At 43.2% G+C, this 23,957-nt stretch overlaps 1 protein-coding gene across 5 annotated transcripts in view; it reads left to right on the top strand.

Moving 5' to 3' along the window:
* Positions 1 to 1,123: 1,123 nt before the first annotated feature.
* DRP2 (dystrophin related protein 2) overlaps positions 1,124 to 23,957 on the top strand; it is a 66,080-nt gene continuing 43,246 nt past the window's right edge. For 3 of the 5 annotated variants that reach the window (XM_060756361.2, XM_060756364.2, XM_067471522.1), the window contains exon 1: positions 16,116 to 16,428. Coding sequence is in view for 1 of the 5 variants with exons in the window: in XM_060756365.2 (XP_060612348.2) it covers positions 15,001 to 15,108 (108 nt within the window). In the remaining 4 variants the exon portion in view is untranslated. Of the gene's footprint in view, positions 1,382 to 14,961; positions 15,109 to 16,115; positions 16,429 to 23,957 lie in introns of those variants that run through there. The other 2 variants (XM_060756365.2, XM_060756363.2) reach the window with 2 other exon arrangements.

Consider the following 23,957-nt stretch of genomic DNA (forward strand, 5'->3'; position numbering starts at 1 on the left):
CATACCGGAGCCAGGTCTTTAGTAGTTTCCTGAAAGTCAGGAGGGAGGGAGCAGATCTAATCTCTAGTGGGAGGGAGTTCTAAAGCCGGGGAGCCACCACCGAGAAGGCCCTGTCCCTCGTCCCCACCAACCGTGATTGCGAGGGTGGTGGGACCAAGAGCAGCCCCCCCCCCCCCGGAAGATCTTAATAACCTTGATGGTTCATAAGGGAGAATGCGTTCGGAAAGGTAAAGTGGGCCGGAGTCGTTTAGGGCATTATTGACTTTTGTGGAACCTTTAACTGCCTTTAACACTAAACTACAAACCCCAGAATTCTGCAGAAGGCAGATATTGGATTTAAAGTGGATTTTTTTCTCTAGTGCAATTAAGTGACTCTTCAAGCCACTCCTCATAGGGGGTTGTTCTCCAGACTCAAATAATAATATAGCTTGGCAGATATCGGATTTAAAGTGGATTTTATTTCTCTAGTGCAATTAAGTGACTCTTCAAGCCACTCCTCATAGGGGTTGTTCTCCAGACTCAAATAATATTATAGCTTGACAGATATCGGATTTAAAGTGGCTTTTTTTCTCTAGTGCAATTAAGTGACTCTTCAAGCCACTCCTCATAGGGGTTGTTCTCCAGACTCAAATAATATTATAGCTTGGCAGATATCGGATTTAAAGTGGCTTTTTCTTCTCTAGTGCAATTAAGTGACTCTTCAAGCCACTCCTCATAGGGGTTGTTCTCCAGACTCAAATAATATTATAGCTTTTTTAATCAATTCACCAAGCAGCCTTCGTCTGTTTTCTAACAAGATGGGCTCTGGGTGCAAGTTTAACAGGGGACACCTTTCCTAGAATAGGAAGAAGTGGGGTGAGTGGGGTGGAGGGGGAGAGAAACATCACTACCTGTTGAACTTCACCCTCCTCTGAATTGCCGGCTATACAAACCCAATAGCCGGGGATTGCGTCCTGGCAGGGGAAGGTCTGTTTTGTGTTCATTTTGGGGCGAAGGAGGGGGGTGAAGTGTCCAAATTGGGGAGGGGGTGTTAGGCAAAGGGTGGGGAGCAATCCAAGGTCCTGGGAGCCGGTCCCTCCTCATTCCCTCCTCCTTTTCCTTGCCCCCCCCCCCCCCTCCTCCTTCTCTGGTCCAGGAGCATCTCCTCTCTCTGTGTGTGTATGTCTCTCTCTCTCTGAAAAGATCTGCTGCTGAAGCCTCCAGAGAAGGGATCGGCTGCTGGATCTCCTCCCTCTCCCCCTCCTCCTCCCCCCCTTTCCGATCTCCATTAGCTGTGACCCCTCCCCAAAATAAGGAAATCTCATCATGCCGCTTTGGGCGAGGAAGCTCTGAGCCAACCGGCCCCTGCCTCTGCTGATCCGGCTGCAGGAGGGAGAGCCAGGTAGGCCCACTCCTGGGAGGGAGAGGGAGGGGGGAAGGAGGGGAAGGAGGGGTGGGTTCAACCCCGAAGGACCCCCCCCCCACTGCATCCCTCCCTCGACCTGTCCTCCATTGCTGGGGGTGGGAGGGCTGTCCTTGGGAGACCCCATTCAAGGCTGCCTCTGTCCTTGGGTTCTCTTTGCTTTGGTTGGAAAGGAAGCCCCCTCCCCAAACCCTCTCCATCCACCCCCTCCCCATATATTCCACACTGAATAGCTGTGTCTTTAAGCTCCTACACTTCTTCTCCCCCCTCCCTCCCCCTCTCTCTCTCTCTCTAGCTATCTATTATCATTATTATACTATATTTATACTATCTATATTATTGTTATTATATTATATTATAATATCTATCTATTATTATACTACATTCATACTATCTATCTATATTATTGTTATTATTATATTATATTTATACTATCTATCTAGCATTATTATACTATATTTATACTATCTATCTATATTATTGTTATTGTTATTATATCATATTTATACTATATTTATACTATCTATCTATATTATTGTTATTGTATTATATGTATAATATCTATATCTATTATTATACTATATTTATACTATCTATATTATTGTTATTATATGTATAATATCTATCTATTATTATACTATATTTATACCATCTATCTATATAATTGTTATTATTATTATATCATATTTATACTATCTAATATTATACTATATTTATACTATCTATATTATTGTTATTGTTATATTATATTTATACTATCTATCTATATTATTGTTATTGTTATTATATTATATGTATAATATCTATATCTATTATTATACTATATTTATACTATCTATCTATATTATTGTTATTGTTATTGTATTATATGTATAATATCTATATCTATTATTATATTATATGTATAATATCTATTATTATACTATATTTATACTACCTATCTATATTATTGTTATTATATTGTATTATATTTATACTATCTATTATACTATATTTATACTATATATCTATATTATTATTATACTACATACTATCTATATTATTGTTATTGTTATTATATTATATTTATACTATCTATCTATTATTATAATCATACTATATTTATACTATCTATATTATTGTTATTATTATTATATTATATTTATACTATCTATCTATTATTATACCATATTTACACTATCTATCTATATTAATGTTATTATTATTATTATATTATTATATTTATACTATCAATCAATTATTATACTATATTTATACGATCTATCTATATTATTATACTATATACAATCTATTTATATTGTTGTTATTATATTATATTTATGCTATCTATCTATTATTATAATCACACTATATTTATACTATCTATATTATTGTTGTTATTATTATATTATATTTATACTATCTATTATTATACTATATTTATACGATCTATCTATATTATACTATGTTTATATTATCTATCATTATTATTATACTATATACAATCTAGCTATGTTATTGTTATTATTATATTATATTTATACTATCTATTATGTGTGTGTGTGTGTGTGTGTGTGTGTGTATATATATATATATATATATATATATATATATAGTTGTGTCAGGAGTGACCTGAGAAAGTGCAAGTCGCTTCTGGTGTGAGAGAATTGGCCGTCTGCAAGGACGTTGCCCAGGGGACACCCGGATGATTTGATGTTTTATCATCCTTGTGGGAGGCTTCTCTCATGTCCCCACAATGGAGAGCTGGAGCTGACAGAGGGAGCTCATCCGCCTCTCCCTGGATTTGAACCTGCAACCTGTCGGTCTTCAGTCCTGCCGGCATAGGGGTTTAACCCACTGCGCCACTGGGGGCTCCCTATTATTATATTGTATTTATACTATCTATCTATATTATTATTATTATTATACTATATTTATACTATCTATCTGTCTATCTATTGCCACCAACCAGCCCAATGCTTCCATCTCCCAAGTAGATTAAAACAGGTGGTCATCTGGACAGAGAGCGGATGGGAGCGAGGGCTTAACGGTGCATCCCCTAACTGTGCATACTTTTCTTGAGCTGGATCTACACTGCCCTATATCCCAGGATCTGAGCCCAGATTGTCTATTCAACTGGGTTATTAATCTACAATAATTTACCGTATTTATTTATCGTATCAGAAGTGAACCAAGGGTACAGTTGTGATGTATTTTAATAACGCCAAGTTTGCAAACTTGGCATTCTATTAAATGTCCTTTGACTGGTAGTTGGACACTTGGAGTGCCTCTGGTGTTGCTATAAGAAGGTCCTCCATTGTGCATGTGGCAGGTGCTCTGTGGTTTGCCCATCTCCACACTCGCATGTCGTGGACTCCACTTTGAAGCCACATTTCTTAAGGTTGGCATAGATACTGAGAATTGGGAAGCCCTGGCCCTTGAGTGCTTTAACTGGAGGTCAGCTGTGACCAGCAGTGCTGTGGAATTCAAAGAGGCACGAATGGAGGGTGAAAGGGAGGAATGTGCCAAGAGGAAGGCACGTCAAGCCAACCCTGACCGTGACTGCCTTCCACGTTGATGTCCTCACTGTGGAAGAACATGCGGGTCAAGAATATGGTTATATATCCACTGCCAAGACACTATAAATGGAAGGCTATCATACTTGGACAACGAGGGATCGCCTAAGTAAAGTACTGTACTCAGGACTAACTACAGAATTGAGGCCATGATCTGAAGCCCTCTCACCTCTCCCTAGGTCAGTGTTTCTCAATCTTCCTAATGCCGCGACCCCTTATTACAGTTCCTCCTGTTGTGGTGACCCCCAACCATAACATGATTTTTGTTGTTACTTCATAACTGTTATTTTGCTCCTGTTATGAATTGTAATGTAAATATCTGATCTGCAAGATGTATTTTCATTTACTGGACCAAATACCTAATAAGCTCTAATTTGAATACTGGTGGGGTTGGAGGGGCATTGATTTTGTCACTTGGGAGTGGTAGTTGCTGGGATTTATAGTTCACCTACAATCAAAGAGCACTCTGAACTCCACCAACAATGGAATGGAACCAAACTTGGCACACCGAATTCCCATGACCAACAGAAAATACTGGAAGGGTTTTCTGGGCATTGTCCTTGGGTTCTGGAGTTGTAGTTCACGTATATCCACAGAGCACTGTGGACTCAATGATTGATCTGGACCAAACTTGGCACAAATACCCCAATATGCCCAAATGCAAACACTGGTAGAGTTTGGATAAAATAGACTTTGACATTTGGGAGTTGTAGTTGCTGGGATTTATAGTTCACCTACCATCAAAGAGCACTCTGTACTCCATCAATGAGGGAATTGAACCAAACTTGGCACACAAAACTCCCATGACCAACACAAAATACTGGAAGTATTTGGTGGGCATTGACCTTGAGTTTGGGAGTTGTGGTTCACCTACATCCGGAGAGCGCTGTGGACACACTACCCCATGACCAACACAAAATACTGAATTTTCGATGGTCTTTGGTGACCCCTCTGACACCCCTTTGCGACCCCCCTCCCAGGGGTCCCGACCCCCAGGTTGAGAAACGCTACCCTACGTGATGGATTTTTATTGTTTTCTTTTCCAAGGGACTGGAAAGGTCCAAAGTGTGTCCATCCAGACCAAACAGTCTCATTGCACCGACGTATATTCAGAACCCTCCAAGCAAACTTCGGAGCTCCACAGATGTCTTTTTCAAGCGAAAGCATTCAACAAAAGTATTGATATTGCATGTCCAGGTGGATGTCAGCCCAATGACAGTGTGACCGTGCTTTCATTTGGAGGAAGATCAATATTTAACCAGCGACAGTGTTCGGCGAATGTACCGAAGCAAAGAAAACTTGTTCGAGATGTCAGGAGAAGAGAGATTTCAGGGAAGGGATTTCTTTTAAAAAGCTCTTGACAGAACGAGAGAAGCAGACGCTCATTTGTGTATCACTTTGAGGTGCCCAAAAAAACAACAACTGTAGGATGGTGTAGAGCAGTGGTTCTCGACCTCCCTAACACCGCAACCCCTTTATATAGTTCCTCATGTTGTGATGACCTCCAACCCTAAAATTATTTTCGTTGCTACTTCATAACTGGAATTTTGCTACTGTTATGAATCGTCATGTAAATATCTGATAGGCAGGATGCATTTTCATTCTCTGGACCTTGGAAGTTGTCGTTGCTGGGATTTATAGTTCACCTACAATCAAAGAACATTCTGAACTCCACCAACGATGGAATTGAACCAAACGTGGCACACAGAACGCCCACGGCCAGAAAAAAATAATGAAAGGGTGAGGTAAGCATTGGCCTTGAGTTTGGGAGTTGTAGTTCACCTATCTCCGGAAAGCACTGTGGACTCAAACAATGATAGATCTGGCACGAATACTCAATATGCCCAAATGTGAATACTGTTGGGAGTTTGGGGAAAATAGACCTTGACATTTGGGAGTTGTAGTTGCTGGGATTTATAGTTCACCTAAAATCAAAGAGCATTGTGAACCACACCAACGATAGAATTGGGCCAGACTTCCCACACAGAACTCCCATGGCCAGCAGAAAATACTGTGTATCCTGAAAGTCTTTGGCGACCCCTCCAACACCCCATCACGACCCTCCCCCCAGGGGTCCCAATCCCCTGGTTGAGAAACACTGGTGTAGAGTTTTATGCATCCGCTCTCTCACATTCGATGCGTGAAATTGTGCTGAAACAATAATTTGTGCCAAATATTGCAGAAATGGGGAACCTCAGCCTCTGAGTCCTTCTGGGGTTCCCCTGGTTTTGTACTTTAGGCATAATTACTCTCAATTATTGCTTTAAATTGAAATACTGTCTCCAATCCTGGGCACCACAATTGAAGGAAGATGTTGATAAGCTGGAATGAGGCAACTAAAATGATCAAGGGTCTGGAGAACAAGCCCTATGAGGAGTGGCTGAAAGAGCTGGGCATGTTTAGCCTGCAGAAGAGAAGGCTGAGAGGAGACATGATAGATAGCCATGTATAAGTATGTAAGTAGAAGTCAAAGGGAGGAGGGAGCAAGCTTGATTTCTGCTGCCCTGGAGACTAGGATGTGGAACAAAATGGCTTCAAACTATAAGAAAGGAGATTCCAGCTGAACATTAGGAAGAACTTCCTGACTGTGGGATTCTTAAGACCATCAGAAATATGCGTTTTCTAATGGTCTATTGACGACCCTTCTGAAACCCTCTCGTAACCCCTCCAGGGGTCCCGACCCCCAGGTTGAGAAACACTGCTCTAGGGGGTGTCAGAGGGGTCACCAAAAACATCAGAAGACTCAGTATTTTCTGTTGCTCATAGGGTTTCTCTGTGGAGGAATTTTAGCCCAATTCTATCATTGGTGGGGTTCAAATGTCAAGGCCTATTTTCCCCAAACTCCACCAGTGTTCACATTTGGGCATATTGAGTATTAGTGCCAAGTTTGGTCCAGATCCATCATTCTTTGAGTCCATAGTGCTCTCTGGATGTAGGTGAACTACAACTCCACCAAACCCTTCCATGGTCATGGGAGTTCTGTGTGCCAAGTTTGGTTCAATTCTACGTTAAAGAATTGTCTTCCATCAAGTTTGGAAGGAAAGAATGACATCCGTGACATGCATATTGGAATAGACAAGTTGCTCGAAAGGTTTTCCCTCTGTGACAGATTTAATATAATCTTTTTAAAATAACATGACGTGGGAAAGGATCTCTTTCCCGACCCTTCTGTTTTGCTCTTGACTTGTCAGAACCGATGAGGCTAAAGGAACAGGCTTCCAACGAAACTGCAACTCACGGGTTTTGTCCAAAGTCCAGAGCACTTTCTCGTGCACCAGAATTTTTGAAGAATGTGCTTTGGGCCCGGTGCCAATCCTGGGACCACAAAGGCGGCATTCTAATCCTGGATAACAAAGCCTCGAGGGCCAGAAGAAGCCAGCTTTCTGACTCCTGGCCTTTGCCAAAGCGTCAAAAGGGTGGCGCCAGGAAACAAAAGAGCAACCTGACAAATGACTTCATGGCCATGTCATTTCTGGGATGTGTGATTGGAAGCAAAACATTTGGAGAAGGGAAAGAAAAGATGAATCCCTACTATTGATACGTGAACACATTGTTATTGTTTATATCTTTTGTTTATTATCATAAATTATTTGTTTGCAAAATGTTATCTGTGAGCTGAGAATCATAAGTTGCATGGCAATCACGACAGTTTGCGCAAAGTGGTTGCAGCATGTGCTCAGCGATGGGAAATATGCAAACCTACCTTTGTTGTTGGATTGCAATTCCTATTAACCCCAGCAAACACCGTAAATGCTAAAGAATGCTGGGGATTGTGATGCATCAACCCTTTGAGGGCTCCATGATCCCCAATCTTGATCCTCCATTCCTACTAACCCCAGCAAACTTACTTCTTACGTCTTACTTTACTTAGGCGATTCCTCATTATCCGAGTGTAGCGTCTTGGTGGTGGATACATCGGTGACTATGGACCCACATGTGCTTCCACGGTGAGGTCATTGGTTTCCAGGTGGAAGGTGGTCCCGGTCAGGGTTGGCTTGACGCACCTTCCTCTTGGCACATTTCTCCCTTTTGCTCTCCATCCATACCTCTTCGCATTCTGCAGCACTCCTGGTCACAGCTGACCTCCAGTTAGAACACTGAAGGGCTAGGCCTTCCCAGTTCTCTCTCGGTGTCTATGCCAGAGTTTTTAAGGCTGGCTTTAAGCCCATCTTTAAATCTCTTTTCCTGACCACCCACATTTTGTTTTCCATTCTTCACTTGGAGGTAAAGTAATTTCTTTGGGAGATGGTGATCGGGTACTCGGACAACGTGGCCAATCCAACTGAGTTAATGGCGTAGGAGCATCGCTTCAGTGCTGGTGGTCTGTCCTTCTTCCACCACGCTGACAATTGTCCACCTGTCCTCCCAAGAGATTTGCAAGATTTTTCAGAGGCAATGCTGATAGAATCATTCCAAGAGTTGAGTGTGACATCTGTAGACAGTCCACGTTTTTCAGGCATATAACAGGGTTGGGAGGACAATAGCTTTATAAACAAGCACCTTGTTCTCCCTACAGATGTCCCGGTCCACAAACACTCTCTGCTTCATTTGGAAGAATGCTGCACCTGCAGAGCTCAGACAGTGTTCTATTTCAGTGTCAATGTTGACTTTTGTGGAGAGATAGCTGCCAAGGGAGTGGAAATGGACAACATTTTCTAACATTTCACCATTACGCTGTATTTCTGGCATTGCAGAGAGATGGGCTAGTGCCTGCTGGAATAGCACTTATTTATTTATTTATTTACTATGCTTCTATACCGCCATTCTCAGCCCAAGGGCAACTCATGGTGGTTTACAAAACGGCACAATTCAATGCCCACAACAATACAAAAATAATGTAAACATTAAAAACATTTAACACAGGTAAAAAAATCATTACAATTAACATCAGTAACACAATAAAAACCATAAGTCCTCCGCATTTCATTACCAGTCATTATCCAGTCACGTTGTCCAACCGTTCCGAGATCAGAGTTTGGTTTTATCAATGTTCAATTAGAAGTTGAGCTTCTTGTATGCTTCTCCAAAGGTGCTTAGAGTGGCTTGTAGGTCTTCTTCTGAATGTGCACAGACTACGTTATCATCAGCGTATTAGAATTCTATAACAAATGTTGTTGGGACCTTGGTTTTTTGGCTTTCAGCTTGCCATTTATCTTGTAGATGATTTCCACTCCAGTGGGAAGCTTCCCATCAACAAGATGAAATATCATAGTGATTAAGATGGAAAATGAGGTTGGGACAATATGTGAGCTGAGAACCATAAATTGCTATAGTTTGTGCAAAGTGGTTGTAGCATGTAGCTCAGGGATGGGAAATATGCAAGCCTACATTTGTTGTTGGATTGCAATTCTTATTAACCCCAGCAAACACCGCAAATGCTAAGGAATGCTGGAACTTGTGATGCAACAACCCTTTGAGTGAAGCCTTCGGTGGCGCAGTGGGTTAAACCCCTGTGCCGGCGGGACTGAAGACCGACAGGTTGCAGGTTCAAATCCGGGGAGAGGCGGATGAGCTCCCTCTATCAGCTCCAGCTCCTCATGCAGGGACATGAGAGAAGCCTCCCACAAGGATGATAAAACATCAAATCATCCGGGCATCCCCTGGGCAACGTCCTTGCCAATTCTCTCACACCAGAAGCGACTTGCAGTTTCTCAAGTTGCTCCTGACACGACAAAAAAAAAAAAAACCCTTTGAGGCTCCATGATTCCCGATCTTGATCCTCCATGAAAAGACCTTCACCCCTTCTACACTGCCATATAATCCAGATTATCAAAGCAGACAAACCACATTAGCTTTGAACTGTATTATATGAGTCTACACTGCCATATAGTCTAGTTCAAAGCAGATAATCTGGATTTTATATGGCAGTGTAGAAGGGACCTGAGAAACTTGTCTCCAGAAGAATAGGCAGGGCATCACTGCGCTTTTCAAAAAGTAGAGACTTGAACTAGATTTCTTCTCTGCTATTTTCACTGAAAAATAACAATTATTTCACTCATGTCTTACAAAGAATCCTGAGAGTTTTACTTGCAGCCAAAGAGCCGTATTGTAGTATTTTCTTTTGTTCTCTCGTTTTTTTAACAACCAGGATTATAGCAGTTTTTATGAGTTAGAATATATTAGTAACACTGAGATTGGTGGGACCATAAATAGGAAAGAACCAATTAAGAAACCAACTGGGGCTGGAGGGCTACCAGGAAGTAACTAAACAACCAGGAATGGGATCATTGCACACTGGGACTTGTTCCTATGGATGCATACATTAAAACCTTGCCTGTAGGGAGGAACATCGATGAATCGTTTAGAGAGAAGAGCAGCATTGTATCAAGCGCTGTTTCAACCTGCTTCGAACTGATTTGGGTGGAGAAATTCCTCATCCAGAACTGGGGAGGAAACCCAAACAAAGCCTGCAAAAGCTTGGATGTATGTTGTTATTCTTTTCATAAAACAGAAGACATTTACTGCAGAGAGATTTCCAAAGGGAATTGGCCATAAAAGCCCTGAGCCTAGAGCAGAAAGCTAGTTTAGTGAGGCCCATTATGTCTCTGGTTGTACTGGATGGCTTTCCGCCTTCTTAATAGGATGGTGGCTCCCTTTATAGTAATAGCTTTTTCCCCGGGATTTTGTAGCGCCTGGGAGACTCACTGAGAGAACAAAGTTGGTCGCGTCAGCTATTGTAAAAAGGGTCTACTTTCTCCATACTTCTCAGTTAGGACTTTATCACACCAGTCTGTCATCTTGTCATAATTATATTTGTGCTGTCACGCGCTGGGCCTATAGCAGTTGGCTTTTGAACAGGACGTGCTCTTTGTGCCCAGCAGGAAGCCGGGGTGCCTCGAGTGAGAGGCCCTAAGGATTTTCCTATACAGAGTCTTTAGAAGTTTGAAAGGTTTTAATGTGCAGGTACAGCTGTACCAGGAACTCCAATTTTGTTTGCTTTGCATTGAATGTTTGATGTAATCCTAAGTTTCAGGGACTCTGCAGATAGGTGGCTTCTTTTGGCTGCAATCATAGGGCAAGCCACCTGTCAATTATAGTTAGGTTCCCTGGTCCTGCCCCCTTTTTGGGTTTTGGAGGGAATAGGAGCCTTTTTGGGTCAGTCCACACAGAGAAGCCTTTCATGCAGGACATAATACCAAGAGCTCCTGTAGAAAGCTTCGTCTTCTACGGCTTGGCCAGGGAGATACAGCCCCACAGCTTGGCCGAAGATATACAGCCTTACAGCTCCTTCGCTGAAGGACTTCAGTCAGCCATCACTGAAACCTGGACTCCTTTTTCCCTGGAAGTCTACAAAGCTCTCTTGGTAAGGGTCACTCGCGGAAGCCAGAAGCAGTTGGTACCGGGTGCAGGGGCCCCACGCCAACAGAGGCAAAGACAGACTGCCCAGATTAGAAGTTAAGGATTTCCCTATTAGCTAAAATACAGTTTATGAAGATAGTGCCTGTTCCCTGTGGACAAGATTGAGAGAGAGCCAATAGACTGTTAAGAAAGCTTTAAAGTACCTGTTTGTTTTTATTAATAAAGAGCATTGTTGAACCTTTAAACAATTTAAAGACTCTGTTTGAAGGAAATCCAAGGGCCTTTAATCTGAGGCAGCCCCGGCGTCCCGTTGGGCACACAAAATTTATGTCCTGTCTATATATTATGCACAGGCCCAGCGTGCGACAGCACATTTAACAAGGTCCTTTATTATTGCTTAAGTCTTCAACAAACAATCAAATACTTCTCAGATCTTCAACAAATACTTCAAGGCTTTGAATCAACTGGTGGCTTTCTTAATCTTGTCCACAAGGGACAGGCAACTGGCTTCGTGAACTGCTTCTTTTCTTTAAGAGGAAAACCCTTTTTAACCCCTCCTTGGGCTATCAACTTTCTAAACTTTGCTGGTGTGGGCCCTACTCCCGGCTCCAAACTGCTTCTTGGGTCCCGAGTAGACCTACCAGTCAAGGCTTTGTAGATTCTCCAGCTGGGGTCCTTTGGAACTGTTTTCCCCCGGAATTTCTCCCGGATGCTGTGGGAAATAAAGCTTCTGTACAGGTGGAGCTAATCCACGTCCTGTAGCTAAGCTTTCCAATGCAAGACTGACCTAAAATGGCTCCCTCTCCTCCCAGAGCCCTGGGGAAAGGGGCGGAACCAAAACTTAACAATGATTGATGGGTCATTGGCCCTATAATTGCAAACCAAGGGAAGCCACCTTATAGCAAAATGTATGGAACCTTGGAATGCATGCAAACACTCAATAGAAAGAAATGAAGTTGCAGCTCCTGGTACAGCCTTATCAGCACAGTATTCATTAAGCAACCAGAAACATGCCAGTATTTGAATGCTCTTGTTGGAGTTCAGCCTGTGATTGTGTTTCAGGATCAGGGTACTTTGGATGTGGGGAATGATGTTAATGAGATTCAAGATGGAAATGGTTTGGTCAGTGATATTGATACAGAGAATGATCAGGAGATCCCTGTAGTTTCCCATGAGAATGTCCCTGAGGGGTGTGGGGATGATGATGAAAATAGCTCAGCACCTGCAGAAATTAATAAGCAAATAGATAACGAGCCAAGAGATAGACGAGAAGAGTTTAGTCAAAACAGGAGAGCTGTGCAAAGGCTTAGGCAATCTGCCAGTCTTCAACAGAAAACAATAACAAAGTCTCAACTAAAGAGAAGCCAATTTCTGACCGCTAGTGACCTAGCTAACGAGGGGATTAAAGTCTCAAGTTTGGGATGTGTAGTCAGATGAAGCATAGTTGAGAATCATGCCAAGTTCTCATCCTTGTTTGATGGAACCCTTGCTTTGAAGTTTCATGCTAAGATATTTCTTGTTCATGGTTTTGGATTCCTGGGTTTCATGATGGCTTATCCAAGCCTTGGATTTTCTGGATTGTTTTGGAGATGTGTGGACTTTGCTTTTATGAACGTTGCTGAACTCTCCCTTGGACTAATTTGTTCCTGCTTATCTTCTTACCTAATTGGATTTGCCTATTTCCTTAAAGTAAAAAACTTTGCTGTCTTTTACTTATCTTCAATAAAAGGATTGTTTTTTCCTATTCAGCGTGTGGTGTTTAAAGTCAGAGGATTATTCCTGTTCTGGAGTGCAACAGCTCTTTCTTCTTCATGGTCTCTGGAAATCACACATATTGTTGGAGTTCAACCTGTGATTGTGTCTCATGATCAGGGTACTCTGGATGTTGGGAGTGACGGTGAGGTTCATGTGCCTAATGATGAGGTTGATCTAGATGCAGAGAATGACAATGGGATTCCTGTTCAAAGTGACTTTTCTGATGGGAATGTTCCTGAAGGGTTTGGGGATAATGGTCTGTTTCCGGGGCATGAATTGCTACCAGAGAATTCCCTAGGCTTGGAGCCTGATAAAGGCTCGCCGCCTTGTCCTGGTGCAGAAATTAATGAGCCAGTGTTGGAGCTCAGCCTGTGATTGTGTTTAAGGATCAGGATGCTTTGGATGTGGGGAATGATGACAATGAGTTTCAAAATGGCAGTGCTCTGTCTGGTCAATGATATTGATGTAGAGAATGACCAGGAGATCCCTGTTCAGAGTGTAGTTTCTCATGAGAATGTCCCTGAAGAGTGTGGGAATGACGGTGTGCTCCCTGAATTGCTACCAGAGAATTCCCATGATTTGAAGCTTGGAAACAGCCCAGCACCTGGCCCAGCCGCAGAAATTAATGAACAAATAGGTAGATGGGGGGAGATTAGTCAAAACAGAAGAGCCGAACAGTGGCTTCGGTGTTCTGCCAGGCTCAGAGAGAGAAAGATAAGAGACACGAAGCTAAAGCGAAACCAATTTCCGAGTGCTTGGGACATACCTTAACGAGGAGATAAAAGTCCCAAGTACAGGATATGTAGTCAGATGAAGCATCGTTTGGAATCAAGTCAAGTTCTCGTCCTTGTTTCTTGGAAGCTTTGCTTGGAAAAATTCATGCTTAAGTGCCTTTGTTAGGAATTGTGGGAGTTGAAGTCCAAAACACCTGGAGGGCTGAAGTTAGCTAAATGCCTGCTCCACCCCCCATAAATTGGACTACCTTTCTCTCTCTAGCACAGTGGTTCTCAACCTTCCTAATGCCACGACCCCTTAATACAGTGCCTCATGTTGCGGTGACCCCCAATCATAAAATTATTTTCGTTGCTACTTCATAACTGTAATGTTACTGCTATGAATCATAATGTAAACATCTGATATGCAGGATGAACTTTCATTCACTGGATGAAATTTGGCACAAATACCCAATATTCCCAAATTTGAATACTGGTGGGGTTGGGCAGGATTGATTTTGTCATTTGGGAATTGTAGTTGCTGGGATTTATAGTTCATCTACAATCAAAGAGCATTCTTAACTCTACCAACAATGGAATTGAACCAAACTTGGCACACAAAACTCCCATGACCAACAGAAAATACTGGAAGAGTTTGGTGAGCATTGACATTGACTTTTGGATTTATAGTTCACCTACATCTAGAGAGCACTGCGGACTTCAACAATGATAGCTCTGGACCAAACTTGGCACAAATACTCAATATGTCCAAATGTGAACACTGGTGGAATTTAGGGAAAATAGACCTTGACATTTGGGAGCTGTAGTTGCTGGGATTTATAGTTCGCCTACAATCAAAGAGCATTCTGAACTCCATCAACGATGGAATTGAACCAAACTTCCCACACAGAACCCCCATGAGCAGCAGAAAATACTGTGTTTTCTAATGGTCATTGGTGACCCCTCTGACAACCCCTCGCGACCCCCCCAGGGGTCCCGACCCCCAGGTTGAGAAACACTGCTCTAGCACCTCCTAGTGGCCTCCACCTGAATAATGAAATAGTACCATAAAGCCAAAGGCTGGAAACAGGTAAATGTAATCAAGAATCCCATCCACAGAATGAAAGAGTTAGGTGGGCCTTTGAAGGTCATCTAGTCTAGTTCCTGCTCCATGCAGGACATACCGAGAGTAACCCCTGTGTTTGCTTTCCCTTTGCTTTCTTTTTTCTCCTTCCAGTTCCCAGCGTACGAACTGCCGCTGTCCTCATGAGTTCTGATGCAGCCCATGGTCATGCAGGGATGCTCTTTCACCCTCCCCAGATGTCGTGAGTGGCAGGCCACCGGCCCTCCCCGTCGCAACAGCACCTCCCACGCACAGTCTCAGGTAAGGGCCACGGGGCTTTCTGCCTTTGTGTGTTTTCAGCCATTTCTCGACTTCTTTTCCTCAAGTTGATTACAAACATCATACCAAACAGATTGGCATAATTTAAACTAACCCTTGAAAAATCAGGGCTGAGCAAGTGCACCCGAATAGCTCACAAGGCTAGCCTGACTATTCTCCACGGTTGTCCTTTCATTATTCTGTACTTTCTCAGTTGTCGATAACATTGTGGGTTCTAGGCAAGTAGATGGTGTTTTGCTAAAGGCAAGAAGTTCTTCAGATTCAGGGACAAGGTCTGGATGCCATTCTCTTTGTGGATTTCAATGGCTTTTCTGTGTAACCTGACATGGTGGTTGTGAGAGTGTTCCAGAATTTCTGTGTACTCAAATAATAGGCTGGTTCATCAAGGGCTCTGCTAGGGCTGACTTCTCTGGTTGAATCAGTCTGCAATGTCTTCCATGTTCCTTGCTGGCCAGTGACAACATCCACACTTGCGTCCAACAGACAAGAGTTCTTTCTCCCACCCTGGACATTATTCCACAGATATATAAACCTCACTTGCCTAGTTTCCAACTAACCTCACAACCTCTGAGGATGCCTGCCATAGATGTGGGTGAAACGTCAGGAGAGAATGCTTCTGGAACATGGCCATGCAGCTCGGAAAACTTACAGCAACCCAAGAGCAACTTTGTTTGTATGATCTTGTTCCCGGAGGACTATCTGAAAGTATCTGGCTCCTTAACTGGAGCTAATAGAGTCCCTTCCACTCTAATAGGGAATTTTATACCCTGCATCTCCTACAGCTGGAGGTTCCCTGGGACTGTGACCCACAGATGCACCCTTTCCATGTTCTAAGCGGCATAAACGGCCTGCTTGGATCCAATCCAGGCATTTTTCCGTTCTTGTCTTTATACGTACTACGGTTGCTCTCTAGCTTGACTCCCCTTTTCGCCTGAGCATCACAGAGCTGCGTGTGACTGTCACAAGTCCATGCGGGGAAGGCGGCTCCTTGCCGGTGACATTCCGCCTCCCGCTCACATAGGCAGCTGCTTCTCCCACACACACAGCTCCCGGTCGGGCCCGAAACACCAGCCGGCTTGGAAGGGACTGGAATTCCGCTTGGACAAAGGCTGCGATTCATGGGCCAAAGAGGGGCTGATCTTGCCGCCCCCAGCAGATTCCTGGGAGATCAGCAAGCAAGCCACTCCTTTCTGCCTGCCTTTCTCTACCTTCCTGCTTTTGTTTTCGTCTCCCTTTTGGAGGGAGGGTGGCCAGCATCACTTTTCCCATGGAGCCCTGCCAGGGAACCTTGCTCCTGCACAGGTAAGGAAAACCTACTTGCAAAGGTGGCATGGATCTAGAATTCAACCTGTTCACGTGTACCTGATCTGCGTTGGGTGGGAATCAAGGTGGAGAGAGGAAGTGAGGCATGCCTGCAACAAGAGACACTTGGAGTTCTTATTCTGAGATGGCCAGAATATTCAATCCCATCCTATGCTTGGAGAAAGACTGACCGCCTTTCACAGCTTACAGTTTTTGATCTGTTTGTTTTTTTATCGTGTCAGGAACGACTTGAGAAACTGCAAGTCGCTTCTGGTGTGAGAGAATTGGCCGTCTGCAAGGGCGTTGCCCAGGAGACAATGCCCGGATGATTTGATGGTTTTTTTTTTATCATCCTTGTGGGAGGCTTCTCTCATGTCCCCGTATGAGGAGCTGGAGCTGATAGAGGGAGCTCATCCGCCTCTCCCTGGATTTGAACCTGTGACCAGTCCTGCCGGCACAGGAGTTTAACCCACTGCGCCACTGGGCGCTCTACAGTTTTTGGTGAGTTGTGAGCATCTCGGGCAAGTTTGCCCATTTGGGTCTCTCTCTTGGATGCACACGATGCTATATCTTGGATACCTGCAGAATGAGTTGTAGAGCTCCAATCTCCTTCAGGATTTCCCTCTTGGGCTTGTTTCCTGGCTCACAAAGCCGTGCGCTCACCTGCTTTGGCCTTGTGAGAATCAGGGCATGAAAAGGCGCCCAACTCTCTCTTGTCTTGTAGCGAGATGCAGCAGATGTAGCCTGAATGATTCATGAGGCCCCTCTTTCGAAGTTTCCTTTTTCCCATCCGCCTGACTTTTCATCTACGCTCCTTTTGATGTTTCCCAGATCAGCAAGGAGCGGGTTGGGAGGAGGCTGTGCAATGAAAGCGACACACAAACCCATCCTCGGCGTGGCTGTGCCTTTTTGGATGCTGACAATGAGGCTGGTAGCTTCCCTTCGTGCAGGTGTGCAGCTCATTCAAAACTGAGCGGCACATTCTCACATTCGAACCAGATATTGACTATTTCCCTCTTTTTCTGAGTCCTTTGAATATTTTTTTTCCTTTTAAGGAAAACAGCTGCTGCTTTCTTTATTTTCATTCTGAAGTTTCAGTCTTGGTGAATCATAGAATCCTAGAGTTGGAAGAGCCCTCTTGAGCTATCCAGTCCAACCCAGCCTACCTATCCGAACGCATCTCTTCCTACGAACCCTCCAGGAAGTTAAGATAATCTGAGGAGGCCCTGCTCTCGATCCCGTCTGCTTCGCAAGCACGCTTGGCGGGGACGAGAGACAGAGCCTTCTCTGTGGTGGCCCCTCGGCTGCCTAGGGATATTAGATCAGCCCCCTCCCTCCTGACCTTTCGTAAGAGAGTGAAAACCTGGCTCTTCGAGCAGGCATTCGGAACCCCGGAATAGTCAAGCTTGAGATGGAAAATGACCCAGGAACGGCCAAGACGATGAAACGGATGAGGATTGGATTGAGAGGATATAGCTCTTTTTTGTCTAAATGCACTTAATTGTTTTTGCTTTTGTATTGTATTGATGGCATCGAATTGTGCCGATATGTAGACCGCCCTGAGTTGCCTGCGGGCTGATATGGGTGGGATATAAGTTATGTAAATAAATAAATAAATAAACCCCATTCTGCCAAGAAGCAGGAAAATTGCATTCAAAGCACTCCCTACAGATGGCCATCCAACCTCTGTTTAAAAGTCTCCAAAGAAAGAGCCTCCACCACACTCCGCGGCAGAGAGTTTCGCTGCTGAACAGCTCTCACAATCAGGAAGTTCTTCCTAATGATCAGGTGGAATCTCCTTTCTTGTAGTTTGAAAGCTTTGCAGCCCAACCTGTCGCAAATTAATTCATCAATTTGTGTGTGTGTGTGTCAGGAACGACTTGAGAAACTGCAAGTCGCTTCTGGTGTGAGAGAATTGACCATTTGCAAGGGTTTTGCCCAGGGGATGCCCGGATGTTTTGATGTTTTACCATCCTTGTGGGAGGCTTCTCTCATGTCCCCGCATGGGGAGCTGGAGCTGACAGAGGGAGCTCACCCACGCTCTCCCGTAGTCAAACCTCTGACCTGTCGGTCTTCAGTCTCGCCAACACAAGGCTTGAACCCATTGCACCACCATGGGCTTTGAAATACTTTGTCAGATTTCCTCCCTAAACCTGGACTAATCCCATAACTGTGAAAACCAAAATTAAGCTAAAATAGGCATTTTTCAACAAGTGAGCAAATTGATCTTCATAAAAGGATCCTTCTCCTGTAGGAATGAATGTGGGGGCCAAGGAATTAAGGAGTTCTTCTGTCTGCAAACTGTGAAGCATTGTCACTGAGTAGCTTTTCCCCCTTTTCCATTAAGAACCCTTAAGATGCCTGAGATGTGTCACGCCTGAAGCCCTTGGGGTTGATGCCTACTAATGGAAGGCGGCAAGTGCTAAATTGCCTTGGAGAACTAGCGGCTAATTAGTTAGAAGGGGAGACCAGGGACAAAGCAAATAGAGTCACAGAGGGGGGTTTCTCCTTTGGTTAAAAAAAAGAGAGTCAGCAGCATGGTTTTGCAGCCCGTGGAAGGTGTGTCCGCCTGAGTGGGCTTACAAGAGAATATGTACTACAAATTGCTTGATGGGAAATGTCATCTCAGGGTTTGGATACGTTCTGTTTGCCAAAATCACAACTTGCATCTTCCCCTGGCATCCAGCCTTGGAGACTCTGGTACCTCAAATGCAAAACATTACAATGTTTAATGTATTGTCGAAGGCTTTCATGGCCGGAATCACTGGGTTGTTGTAGGTTTTTTCGGGCTATATGGCCATGGTCTAGAGGCATTCTCTCCTGATGTTTCGCCTGCATCTATGGCAAGCATCCTCAGAGGTAGTGAGGTCTGTTGGAACTAGAAAAATTAGGTTTATATATCTGTGGAAAGACCAGGGTGGGACAAAGGACTCTTGTCTGCTGGAGCTAGGTGTGAATGTTTCAACTGGGATTGTGGCACAGCTGGCTGAGTGTCAGCTGCATTAAGATCACTCTGACCAAAAGGTCATGAGTTCAAAGCCAGACCGGGCTGGAGTGGGTTTCCAACCTATTGTGTGTAGCCTGTTGTCGACCTGTGCAACCCGAAAGACAGTTGCATCTGTCAAGTAGGAAAATTAGGTACCACCTTAAAATGTGGGGAGGCTAAATTAACTGATTTATGAGGCCATAAAGAAGACTCCAGCAAAGCATTCCAGCGGGGAAGCATGCGGGGAATGCGGAAGTGCTTCATCAGCGTCGCAGATGGACGATGAAAGCGATGTGATTGAAAAAGTTAAATAGCCTCTGTGTATGTCTGTATATGTTTGTATGTCAAAAATTGGCATTGAATGCTTGCCATATATGTGTACACTGTAATCCACCCTGAGTCCCCTGTGGGGTGAGAAGGGTGGAATATAAAAGCTGTAAATAAATAAGTAAATAATAAACTGACCACCTTGACCAGCATATAATGGCCCAACCTGGACACAGCATTTTATAACACAGAAATGCTGGACCACTCTCACAACCACCATGTCAGACTACACAGAGAAGCCATTGAAATCCACAAGCATGTGGACAATTTCAACAGAAAGGAGAAAACCATGAAAATGAACAAAATCTGGCTACCAGTATTAAAAAATTACAACAGCACAACAACAGAGAGGAAACAAACAAGGACATCTAATCACCTCTCAACAAAAGTTTGCTCCAGGCTCTGTCAGGCCATTATATGCTGGTCAAGGTGGTCAGTTGAAACATTCACACCTAGCTCCAGCAGACAAGCCATCCCCTGCCACGTGTTGCTGTGGCCCAGTCTGTTGATCTGGAAAATAAAGCAATGAGAAAGTGTTGGTTTCTAATATTTGTAATGTCTTTCTGCTTGTGGGTAAACAGTATTTCTTCTTGTTTCTTTGTCAGTGTTGATGTGGAGATTGACTTGCTTGCCTACTCTGGAACATGCAACATATCATTGTCCCTCTTTAGGAGTCCCTTTCAAATCTATGATACTATATCTCTGTGTGTCAGTGAATCATATCTATCTATCTCTATCTATGGCTGGATGGCTCTTGGTCAGGAAGGCTTTGATTACGTTTTCTTGCCCTGGTGAAGGGAGGTGGACTGGATGGCCTTAAGTATTTTCTGTTGGTCGTAGGGGTTCTGTATGGGAAGTTTGGCCCAATTCTGTCATTGGTGGGGTTCAGAATGCTCTTTGATTGTAGGTGAACTATATATCCCAGGAACTACGACTCCCAAATGTCAAGGTCTATTTTCCCCAGAACCCACCAGTGTTCACATTTGGGCATATTGAGTATTCATGCCAAGTTTGGTCCAGCTCCATCATTGTTTGAGTCTACAGTGTTCTAATAGAATAGAATTTGGGGTCTATTTACCCCAAATTCTATTTGTGTTCATATTTGGGCATATGGAATATTCGTGTCAAGTTTGGTCCAGATCTATCATTGTTGAACTACAACTCCCAAACTCAAGGTTAATGCCCATATTGGTCATGGGAGTCCTGTGTGCCACATTTGGTTCAATTCCATCATTGGTGGAGTTCAGAATGCTCTTTGCTTGTAGGTGAACTGTAAATCCCAGCAACTACAACTCCCAAATGACAAAATCAATTTTTTGAGTGATAGTCACTCCTTGGGTTAGTAGGTGTCTTGTGACCAAATTTGGCGGCATTTCGTCCAGTGGTTTTGGAGTTATGTTAATCCTGAAAGGGTCTTTGAGTGAAATTTGCGAATGCTAAGCATGGGGCTTTGAATGAAATTAACAGCAAAGAGAAACATACCCGTCCTCTGTAGAAAAGGACCAACAGGGAAGAAAATGTTTTTAAGAAACCAGATGTGTAGAGGTCGGAAGTTGTGTTGTGATTAAGTTCAAAGGTTGTGGTTAAGCGCAGAGTCTGCAGGTACAAGAAGGTACTTTCCATCAAAAGGTCAAGGGAGAGGAGCTGGAAAGAGAGTACTTTCCATGACCTATTACTTGAGTATAAAAGTCAGCAGAAAAAGAGGAGGGGCGCGGCAGTCACCTGAAGGGTAGCATCTGCTTGGTACGCCGCGACCCAGCACCGACTGTCAGATCGGGGGACTCAGGACAGCTTACAATATTCACCGATACAATGCCGATACATGACAATCATCATAATACAATCGCAATTGAACATAAGTCATAATTAAATCAGTACATAAGCAAAAATTAAAACAGTAAAAATAGTCTCATTAGCTGTGTCGCTGTTCCAGTCAATGTCCATCTAAAGTGCTACTTACTTCTACTGACCGAAAGCCTGGTCCCAAAAGCACAATTTTAATTTCTTCCTAAAAGCCAGGAGGGAAGAAGCCAATCTTATTTCATTTGGGAGTGTGTTCCATAGGCGGGGGGCCACAGCCGAGAAGGCCCCGTCTCTCGTCCCCGCCAGACGCATTTGTGATGTTGCAGGTTGAGAAAGGCAGGTTACAAATACCGCAAATAAATAAATTAAGGGATTGTACCAATAACAACATGTTTTTGTTTGATTAGGGAACAAACAAAGCCAAGAGGAGGAAGAGATAAAATTCTTGGAAAGGTTTTTGGTGGGAGTTGGAGTGGTTAGGTGTACTACTTACAAAATCGTAACAGAAGGAAGGTCTGCGGATTTTCTTAGAAATGTTTTTTCACACCTCAAGAAACACTTTGCTCCTACGTCTTTTCCATTAAAGAAACAAAATGTGTTAAGGAGAATGATAGTTACAGTTAAACACTACCTTGAAATTGTAGTGCATGTCTGAGATTACTGTCATATCCACCCCAAAGTCGAAGCAAGAAATGCTCATGTCACAAGCCTAGCTCCGTATTGATCCAACACACAAAAGCTCTGTGTCCCTTGTGCCTGGTGTGCATTTGATAAATGAAGGACACGACCTAAACACAGTGATGGGTGGGTGGTGAAATTCCTGCCATGTTCCCCCACCTTTTTGGAATCACTACAACATTCCCACTCATTCTTTTTGCACATTTTTTATTAATGACATGATATAAAAAATTGGGACAAGTAGTAAACAATTCACACTGAGTTGTTGTAGGTTTTTCCGGGTTATATGGCCATGTTCCAGAGGCATTTTCTCCTGACGTTTCACCTGCATCTATGGCAAGCATCCTCAGAGGATGCTTGCCATAGATGTAGGCGAAATGTCAGGAGAAAATGCCTCTATAACATGGTCATATAACCCGGAAAAACCTACAACAACCCAGTAATTCCGGCCATGAAAGCCTTCGACAATACAATTCACACTGAATCTGAGTTTTTGTGCCTGTGTAGACTCACCCTGAACAATACACTTGAATTTATTTCCTCAATTATGTATTGTTTGGTGTGTCTCAAACTATTATCTTGAACTAGCCGTCCCCTGCCACATGTTGCTGTAGCTCAGTCTGTGTATATGTGTTTTGTGTGTGTATATTTGTGTGTATATATTTGTATATATGTGTGTTTGCTTATATATATGGAGTTTTGTGCATGTGTTGTAATGTTGTTGTTGTTTCTCTTTTTAAGTCTCTTCTGCTGTGTTTTTCAGTATTTTTATGAGTGATGGTCACTCGTTGGCCTGATAGGTGTCTTGTGTCCAAATTTGGTGTCAATTCATCCAGTAGTTTTTGAGTTATGTTATTCCCACAAACAAACATTACGTTTTTATTTATATAGACTAGCTGTCCCCTGCCACGCGTTGCTGTGGCCCAGTCTGTGTATATGTGTTTTGTGTGTGTATATATTTGTATATGTGTGTGTTTGTGTGTATATATATGTGGTTTTGTGCATGCATTGTAATGTATTTTTTCTGCTTTTTAAGTCTCTTCTGCTGTGTTTTTCAGTATTTTTATGAGTGATGGTCACTCATTGGCCTGATTGGTGTATTGTGTCCAAATTTTGTGTCAATTCGTTCAGTGGTTTTTAAGTTATGTGAATCCCACAAATGAACATTACATTTTTATTTATATAGACTAGCTGTCCCCTGCCACACGTTGCTGTGGCCCAGTCCGTGTATATGTGTTTTGTGTGTGTATATTTGTGTGTGTATATTTGTATATATGTGTGTTTGCGTATATATAAGTGGTTTTGTGCATGCGTTGTAATGTATTTTTTCCTGCTTTTTAAGTCTTTTCTGCTGTGTTTTTTTGGTGTTTTTATGGGTGAAGGTCACTCATTGGCCTAATAGTTGTATTGTGTCCAAATTTGGTGTCATTTCGTTCAGTGGTTTTTGAGTTATGTGAATCCCACAAGTGAACATTACATTTTTATTTATATAGACTAGCTGTCCCCTGCCACGCATTGCTGTGGCCCAGTCTGTGTATATGTGTTTTGTATGATTAGGTAAGTATATGTGTGTATATACTTGTGTATATATGTATATACACATATGGAAATGAGTACCAACCCCCAGTGTTGGTATATGTGTATATATGTGTGTTTGCTGTGGCCCACATGGGGGTTCTGTGCGGGAGGTTTGGCCCAATTCTATTGTTGGTGGGGTTGAGAATGCTCTGTGATT

Source organism: Anolis sagrei, chromosome 10 (genome assembly GCF_037176765.1).
Source record: "Anolis sagrei isolate rAnoSag1 chromosome 10, rAnoSag1.mat, whole genome shotgun sequence".
Taxonomy (NCBI): domain Eukaryota; kingdom Metazoa; phylum Chordata; class Lepidosauria; order Squamata; family Dactyloidae; genus Anolis; species Anolis sagrei.